This window comes from Lissotriton helveticus, chromosome 5_1, assembly GCF_964261635.1.
Source record: "Lissotriton helveticus chromosome 5_1, aLisHel1.1, whole genome shotgun sequence".
Classification (NCBI taxonomy): Eukaryota; Metazoa; Chordata; class Amphibia; order Caudata; family Salamandridae; genus Lissotriton; species Lissotriton helveticus.
Genome location: NC_136065.1, coordinates 729,611,448 through 729,620,469, shown reverse-complemented (window position 1 = coordinate 729,620,469; position 9,022 = coordinate 729,611,448). Strand labels below are relative to the sequence as shown.

Below are 9,022 nucleotides of genomic sequence, written 5' to 3'. Positions count from 1 at the left end.
AATATTTTTCTGGTAACTGATGTAACGTGTAAATGATGTAATTTTGTAATTCCTGTGGAACCTTATGTAAAGCGCTCCGATACCTCCCGGTCTAGCCAGCGCTATATAAAACTCTCAAAATAAATAAATCATTGTGAATAAGGGTTTGAAACTATTGGAATCCTTGCAATCATCTTCAACAGAACTCCAATGTTGCAAGATGCCCTGTTCTGGTACACCAAAAAGCATACACTGAAAAGCCCACCTGTGCCATTCACTACAGGAAACACCCAAAACTAGCTGGTAAAAATAATTCCTTAAAAACTGAGTAACATCAGTGACGTACCTTGCCCCCCAACGTGTATGCCCCTACCTTTAGAATAATTAGGACCTGGCATGTTAATCCTCACACCGTCAAGCACATTCAAAAACTGTCATGTAACACCAACACTAGGTACATCTTGCCTAAAGACACCAGAACACATCTAAAGTTTTCCCAAAGAACAATACACGCTAATGCCCATCCGCACCCAACAAATATGCCTAACAGACTTCGCTATTTTGGGTGTTTTGCCTTCGACTGGAAAAAATTGTGTTATGTTGCACCTTCACCCACTTTACCAGTGGTAGCATGCTTTATCATCAGGTCTCATCTAGGAAAGGGAGTCATCCTCATGAGTACATTTAGCAGTTTCATTTCACTGGCATGGTCATCATCAATGTCATTGTATTCTTCATTTGCTTGGGCTCTATCAAACTCAGCAAGCAGCTCTTGGAGTTGTGCTTTGGTTGGTCTAGACCCAGTTTAGCTGCTTCAAACTAAGTTGCTGGTCAGGTTGAGTTCCTCGACTCCATCCTCTGAGGTTGATATGTGTAATGTAATTGGAACCTCATTAGAAAAGCTACAAGAAATTCTAACAGACTTTAAAGCCTAACTACCAAGCACATTTTTTTTAAACTCAAATAAAATGGACCGGGGGACTTAGCACACAGCCCTAACAGTTCAGATTTTAAAGAACTGTAATTAGGTTTATGCTGATATCAACTTATTAAAACTGGTATTGTTGGAAAAAAGCAATGAAGTTGTGGCATTTTTGAACTGAATGCCATTGTTTTCAGATACCTAAAAGGCATACCTGTTTAATGGAAGAATTCATAGTCAGTTCACCGACTTCCTTTTTTGTTTCACAAAAGACTATGGTACGCCCATGACTTCCACTGTAGACTTGAATGACATCACCAATGACTGCAGCTCTCTGAGACCAATGGCAGGCAACAGCCAAATGCTTGTAAAGAATGAAATAAAATAAAAATGAGAAATGTTGATCGATAAAGTCACAGCAATCAATACATTTGTAATCATTAAGAAACTAGTAACTGAATAGTAAAGAGTTTTGTACCATAAACAACTTCTAAACGTACACACTATGTAACATTCTGCTAGCTAGTGGTAGGGTATGAAATTGTATCTAAATAGAACAAGCTTTTATTTTGTTTCTCTTTGTTTTATATGGTTGGCGCCAACTCACCCACCTTCAACTGGGGCCTCAAGGGTAATGTTTGAATCTATAAGTGGTTCAAGCTGCAAAAGGAAAATGTTACTTACCCTGTAAGCATCTGTTCGTGGCATTTAGTGCTGTAGATTTACATGCTTTGCATACTCCTGCCATCTAGTGTTGGGTCTGGATGGATGTGTGCAAGTTGTTTATCTTCAAAGAAACTTTGGAGTCACAAGGTAGAGGGCTCCTTCTCTTGGTGATAATGCACATGGGCATCGAGTCAATAGTAATATAGTTTTCCTGCACGGCTGGTGAGAATGGAATGTGAAAGTAAGTGATAAGTAAAGAGCTGTCCATGCATATAAGAGAAAAGAAACTGCAACGCCACAGGTGTCCAGGTAGGAGGGCGGGCACATGTGAGCCTACAGAACTCCATGCGACGAACAGATGCTTATATGGAGAGTAACATTTTCAGTTCCAGGCCTGTGTGGCTGCAGATGCATATGCTTTGCATAGACTGTAAAGCTGTCCTCCTCAAAAGCAGTGGCTAGCCTGTGGCTGCTGCAGTTGTTTGGAAAAGTGTACATAGCACTGCCTGACCCACATTAGCTTGTCAGCGTGATAGAACATCCACACAGTAGTTTAGCAAAAGTGTAAAAGTGTAGCCCATGTCGCTGCTTTACATATGTCAGCTATTGGGATGTTTCCTATGAAGGCTATAGAAACTGCTTTCTTTCGAGTAAGGCGCCTTAAAAGGTATAGGTAGTGTTCTTTTGGCCTTAGCATAACATGTTTGAATACACTCAACTATCCATCTGGCAAAGCCCGATTTGAATATGGGCTTGCCTTTATGAGGTGGTGAAAAAACAACAAAAAGTTGTACAGTCTTTCTAAAAGTTTTAGATCTATTAAATAAGTTACACACCTTCGGTAACACTATCTGGCAGGCGACTAGATCTAAGCTAAGGAATCTCCTTAGCTTAGAATGATCCCCAGGCGCCAGCCTGGATCCGGAAAATTTTCTACAACAGTACCTCTGCACATTGGTAGACTGCATTAAGTGACTTCGTGAAGAAGTCGTCCACTGGCAAGGACGTAGTTGGAGTCCATATGAGCCCTTCCCTGACGATGTCAGTTTCTTTCGTGACTACTGTCTGCGCTAAAACGAGGAGCCACGTATAGAAACTGATATGGAAACAGTGTGTCCAAACAAAATCCTCTTTTTTAAAGGCGCTTATATTAAGTATTATCGGTGTCTTATGTTTATTTTATTTTTGGTACCAATGAAAGGCACACGTGCACAGAAGGGATCTGGAAGAAAAGGAGAATCAGTCATTTGACCTGTCCAGGACACCCCCCACGCCGCGCGGCTCGCCAGCTGCAGCGCGTCTCCGCCCAGGGCCACAGGCTCGTCCCTGGCCTCGGTGCCCCCGCTGCTGCTCGTTCTCTATCTGCCCCGCTGTTGCCCTCATTGTGTGCATTTCCCACCTGCACTTCGTGATTCTGTAAATGTCTTTATTGTGCTATTTTAATTCTGTAACTGTCTTTTTGTGCCTTTTTGACTCTGCAATTGTCTTTTTGCCTCGTGAATACCGCTACCCCTGGTGTGCCCCCTCCCCGCTCCTCGCTTCCCGCCGCTGCCCCCTCGCGGCCCGCCCCCTTTTTTTTCTGTTACCCCATTGGCCGCCCCGCTCCCGCCTCCCAGCAGCTCCTCCCTCCCACTTCGCCTCATATGGAGCACGCGCGTACGCGCAGCGGGCACGCCGATTGTGCGCCAAAGGCAAGCCCGTCTGCGCCCATCTGCGCCTCGCCCGCGCCCAGTGCCAGGACCCCTGGCACCCGACGATGCCAGCCCACACGACGGACCTACGACGCCGCCACCCTCCACGCACTCAAACCAGACCGGAACCCCGCCTGCTACCGAGCCACCCCGAAACGCACCCACGGACCCTTCAGCTGCCAAGCCTGCAAGCTCATCTGCCTCCGGACCAGCACCGCGCCCAAAAGGCCAGGCACCAGCAACAACCACCTCAAGTGCATCCTCCTCAACACCCGCTCCGTCCACAGACACGCCGTCGAACTCTGGAACCTGTTCGACAAAACATCACCTCACGGAAACCTGGATGAACGCCTCCTCAGGGCCCGACATCGCCGTAGCCATCCCAGACGGATACAAGATCACCCGGAGGGATCGCGTCAACCAGACCGGAGGAGGCATCGCCATCGTCCACAGGAACATCATCCGCATCACGACCAACTCCGACGACACCTTCACCGCCGCCGAGCACCTCCACTTCCAGATACACACCGATCCCAAGACCACCCTCAGAGGCACCGTCATCTACAGACCCCCGGGAACACGCACCCAATTCAGCGAAGACATCGCGGACTTCATCAGCCCGCACGCCCTCCCCTCCGCTGACTACATCCTCCTAGGGGACCTCAACTTCCACCTGGAGAAAAACAACGACACCAACACCACCACCCTGCTGGAAAACCTCGCCAACCTCGGACTCAAGCAACTGGTGAACACCCCCACCCACTACGCCGGCCACACGCTTGACCCAGTCTTCTCCTCCAGCAAGCACATCTCCTTCAGCCACTCCACCGGACTTTCACTGGATGGATCACAGCTGCGTCCACTTCAGCTTCGAATGAACCACGACCCACCACCCGCAACAGGCTCCTCGCAGGAGCTGGAGCAAGATCACCGCCGACCAGCTCACCACCTCCCTCAGCCTGAACCCTCCCGACAGCGCAACGGACCCCAACGAAGCAGCCCGCACCTTCACACAGTGGCTCACCAACTGCGCCGACGACCTTGCACCACTGAAGAACCCTCCCAGCAGACCCGGCAGCAAGAAAGCCTCCTGGTTCACCGACGAACTCAAAACATCCAAGAAAAACTACCGCACCCTCGAGAAAGCCTGGCGCCACGACCAGACCACAGAAAACATGACTGCCCTCAAGCACGCCACCCGCGAACACCACCAGCTGATCCGCACCAACAAAAGGACAACATTTAAAGAACGACTGGACAACAACACCCACAACAGCAAGGAACTCTTCAGCATCGTCAAAGAGTTCTCCAACCCCCAACGCTGGAAACAACGACATCACACCCTCTCAAGACCTCTGCAACTCACTCGCCACCTTCTTCCACCGCAAGATCGCCGACATACACGAAAGCTTCGGCGCACAGACCACGCACCCAACCACCGAACCAACGCCCCCCACCACCACCCTCTGCAACTGGACCCCGGTCAGCACCGAAGACACCACCCGCATGATGAACACCATCCACTCCGGATCACCAACCGACCTCTGCCCCCACCACGTCTTCAACAAAGCCGACTCCATCATCGCACCCCAACTCCGGGACATCATCAACATCTCCTTCAACACCGCCACCTTCCCAGAGAGCTGGAAGCACGCCGAGCTCAGCGCCCTCCTGAAGAAACCAACAGCGGACCCCACCGACCTCAAGAACTTCCGCCCCATCTCGCTCCTCCCTTTTCCTGCCAAAGTCATTGAGAAGATCGTCAGACAGCTCGCCGCCTTCCTCGAGACAAACAGATCCCTCGACCCTTCACAGTCCGGCTTCCGAGCCAACCACAGCACCGAGACCGCCCTCATCGCAGCCACCGATGACATCAGATCCCTGCTCGACAACGGGGAAACAGCGGCCCTCATCCTCCTGGACCTATCAGCGGCGTTCGACACTGTCACCGCACCCTAGTACAGCGCCTCAGCAACATCGGAATCCAAGGAAAGTCTCTGGAGTGGATCATCTCGTTCCTCGCCGGAAGAACCCAGAGAGTCCGCCCCCCCCCCGTTCAGATCCGAGGCCACCGAAGTCATCTGCAGCGTACCACAAGGATCCTCACTCAGCCCCACCCTCTTCAACGTCTACATGAGCCTTCTCGCAGCCATCGCACGCCAACACAACCTCAACATCATCTCCTACGCCGACGACACCCAGATGATACTCTCCCTCACCAACGACCGCGCCACTGCCAGAGCCAGCTTTCACAAAGGGATGAAAGACGTCGCCGAGTGGATGAAGAACAGCCGCCTGAAACTGAACTCAGACAAGACGGAAGTCCTCATCCTGGGGTCATCGCCCGCCGCCTGGGACGACTCCTGGTGGCCCCCTGCCCTGGGCACCACCCCCAAGCCAACGGACCACGCACGAAACCTAGGCTTCATCCTGGACTCCTCCCTCTCGATGACCAGACAAGTCAACGCCGTATCATCATCGTGCTTCAACACCCTGCGCATGCTCCGTGAGATCTTCCGATGGATCCCCACCGAAACCAGGAAGACAGTCACCCAGGCACTCGTCACCAGCCGACTGGACTACGGAAACACCCTCTACGCGGGAACCACTGCCAAACTACAGAAAAGACTCCAGCGCATACAGAACGCCTCCGCACGACTCATCCTGGACATCCCTCGCCACAGCCACATCTCGACCCACATGAGACCTGCACTGGCTCCCCGTCAACAAGAGGATCACGTTCAGACTCCTCACCCACGCACACAAGGCTCTCCACGACATGGGCCCGAAATACCTCAACAGCCGCCTCACTTTCTACACACCCACCCGCCAGCTACGATCGGCCAGCCTCGCCCTCGCCGCCGTACCACGCATTCGCAGAGCCACCACTGGAGGAAGATCCTTCTCCTACCTGGCGGCCAAGACATGGAACTCCCTCCCCATCCACCTACGGCTGACCCAGGACCACCTCTCCTTCAGGAAGCAACTCAAGACCTGGCTTTTCGAGCAGTAACGGACCCCTCCCCCCAGCGCCTTGAGACCCTTCGGGGTGAGTAGCACGCTATACAAATCACTGATTGATTGAGTTTACAGAGCAGGGAGGATAGGTGGGTCACCCCTATAGCTGCCCCGGTAAAATCCTCTAGGACAGGACTGATTTTGTGGCCCTTAGGAAGATGTGGATGCATCTGTGGAGGTAGTTTTTAAACCTACTCTGTAAAAAAAAAAAAACGTCGAAAGGAGCCTCTATTGGAAGGTGTCTGAAGTGCTCTATTGGATTTAGCCCCTTCTGTGTCCCTTTTCACCTTCTCCAATGCTTCATCCACTTGTGGGCTGAAGAGATGTTATTAATCCCTCTGGCAGCAGTGTCAGCAGCATCTAATGCACACCTTATGGAGAAGTTGGAAATTAATTTTCCCTCCTGCACTAAATCCGGTCTCTTTTTCTTATGCTATTCTGGGAGATACTGGCGTAATTCCTCCATCTCATCCCAGTGAGCTCTGTTTTATTGGCTATATGTCAGTGATTGGCCGATTGTGCAGTGCACAATCAACCCTCGCTCTTTGTCTGGAGGTGGTGCATCAGCTGTGGTTTGCGAGTTTTCTCTTTTGCGAGCATTGGACACAACCAATGAGTCTGGTGGAAGCTGACCTAATAAAAATTGGGTCAGATTGTGGGAATTTGTACTTTTTGTCCACCCTAGGTGTAATAATGCGAGCAAGGTCCTTAAAAATATCTACAGCACGACACATCAAGCCCGTTACCATCGGAATCAATCAATATTTTTGTGTGTAGTCTCTAGGGATCAAATGAAAAATCTTCTTCCAAGGCCCCATGATATGCAGCTTTCCTCGCTATGAGCTCTGATATGAGGTTTTACTGCCAAGAGGTGAGGGTTTTGCAGAATGGATATCAGAATATGTGTCTCCTGGAGGGTCTATTTCATAATCCGGCCAGGGATCCGGTGGTGCTTCATAATTATTGTCCTCCCCTATACCTGCGTCTGGGTCTGAGTGAGAAGAACCTGGAGGTGTGATATTTAGAGGGTTTGGAGGTTAAGGTACCAAGGGTACAGGTGAATGTGGTGGTAGAGGAGGAGGAGGAGGAGAACGTGGAGGAGGAGAAGGTGGCGGAGGAGGAGGACGGCGACAAATAGGGTGCAGGGGACCGGTAGATATGTCCTCCTTTTTCAAAGTTATCTTATATCCAGTGTCTTGTAGGAATTACGTTTTTCTTTTGGAAGATGGTACTGGTGCAGGTTTTGTTACATTGCGTCCAGTCTCTGGATAAATATGTATTTTTTTTTGTTTTGGATCAAGTACTTTTTGCATGGTTTGCAGAATAAGCAAGTGAAGTTTTGAAGGAGCAGATTTATGCTTTGTGCTTAAGTTTTCGGAACCAAAGCGGTCTTCTCTTTTGGTATGAATGGTTTGGGAGCCCATGAGGCTCTGTCTCGGTCAGGGCGGAGCCGTAAGGCTTTATCTGTATTTTTAGTGCCGAGCCGGAAGACGGGGCGTTTGAAGCGGGGTGCCTACCATGGCCGGACAGCAGTAGTGGCTAAGAAGCCTTTTGTTCGATAGAAGTAGGTTTTTGTGTGGGTGAAGGTGTTTGGGTACTCACAGCACCTTAACTGCCAGAAGATCACGGAACTCCAGATTGATCTCAAGTTCAGTCGGAATCTTGAACGGAGATTTTTTCAATGTCTTCCTGTTGCTCGATAGTTTCTTGACCGAAGATATTTGGGGTGCTTTCTGTGTTCTGCCTCTGCATGTCTCTACGTCGAGACGGACGTCCTGCAAGGTCTTTTTAGACTGAAATGACCAACAGGTATCACAGTCGTCTTCTTTGTGCTCCGGAGAGTAGCATAGATTGCAGACTTTGCTAAGGTTAGTGTGCGGGCACTTATAGTAGCACAGAGAGCAGGATCTGTTCCATCAGCGGATTAAGTCGAAGTTGGTATCGTGTAGACGGTAACCGGGAACGGCAAGGTCCGAAGGCCGTGATTGGGCTGTCCCGACCCAATGAGTGAAGTCTTCCAAATTTCGATACGTGAGGGATGGAAAATGTGATCGAAACAATACCGACGAGGGTAGAGTGGATTGCTCACCAAAAGGATCCAAACAATAGTCTCAAACTGGGGACGGCGCAATACACCTCCGAACAGGATGCCGGAAGGAAAACCAACCAAGTACTCACCTGGAAACCGGTAAATCACTTACCAGCCATTGGAGGACATTGACCCATTTTGACTTGAAAATTTGTGAAGTGTGAAGTTTTGAAAACTGAAAATATTCCTATAAAATTAGCCAAAGTCCGAATTCGAAAATACTCACCTGTGACCAGGAGAGAAGCCAGTACTGCTCTTTCAGCCCAGTACTGAACCGCAAAAGTAATCCCTAGCGGGTTTACTAGTGACTTGTATTTTCTCCATAGGAACCTATTGTCTGCTTTTCTATTAAATTTCTTCGAAGTGTCTACTTTTGAAAACTGCAAATATTCTTTAAAAACAGTACGGAATACTGAAACACAATTATTTACCTGTTTTGAGTGAAGCCCCCAGTGCTGGCCTTAGGAGACTAGTACTGGGTTACAAAAGTAACGCGGTCGTACTTTACCTGAAACCTGAATTTCCTCCCATTGGATAACATTGTCAGAATCACCTTGAAAAGTTTCCAAGTGTGAACTTTGAAAACAGCTTTATATTCAGGAAAATTCATCACAGTAACTAAAACGTTTTTGCTAATCTGGTTTCAGCTTAGACCCC

The 9,022-nt window shown here is 49.4% G+C and overlaps 1 protein-coding gene across 2 annotated transcripts in view; it reads right to left on the bottom strand.

Annotated features, from left to right (window-relative positions):
- The window catches only part of LOC144754879 (nucleolar RNA helicase 2-like), a 650,789-nt gene that overhangs the window by 345,494 nt on the left and 296,273 nt on the right, over positions 1 to 9,022 (bottom strand). For both annotated transcript variants that reach the window (XM_078643201.1, XM_078643200.1), the window contains exon 9: positions 1,116 to 1,265. In XM_078643201.1, coding sequence (XP_078499327.1) covers positions 1,116 to 1,265 — 150 coding nt within the window. The remainder of the gene's footprint in view (positions 1 to 1,115; positions 1,266 to 9,022) is intronic.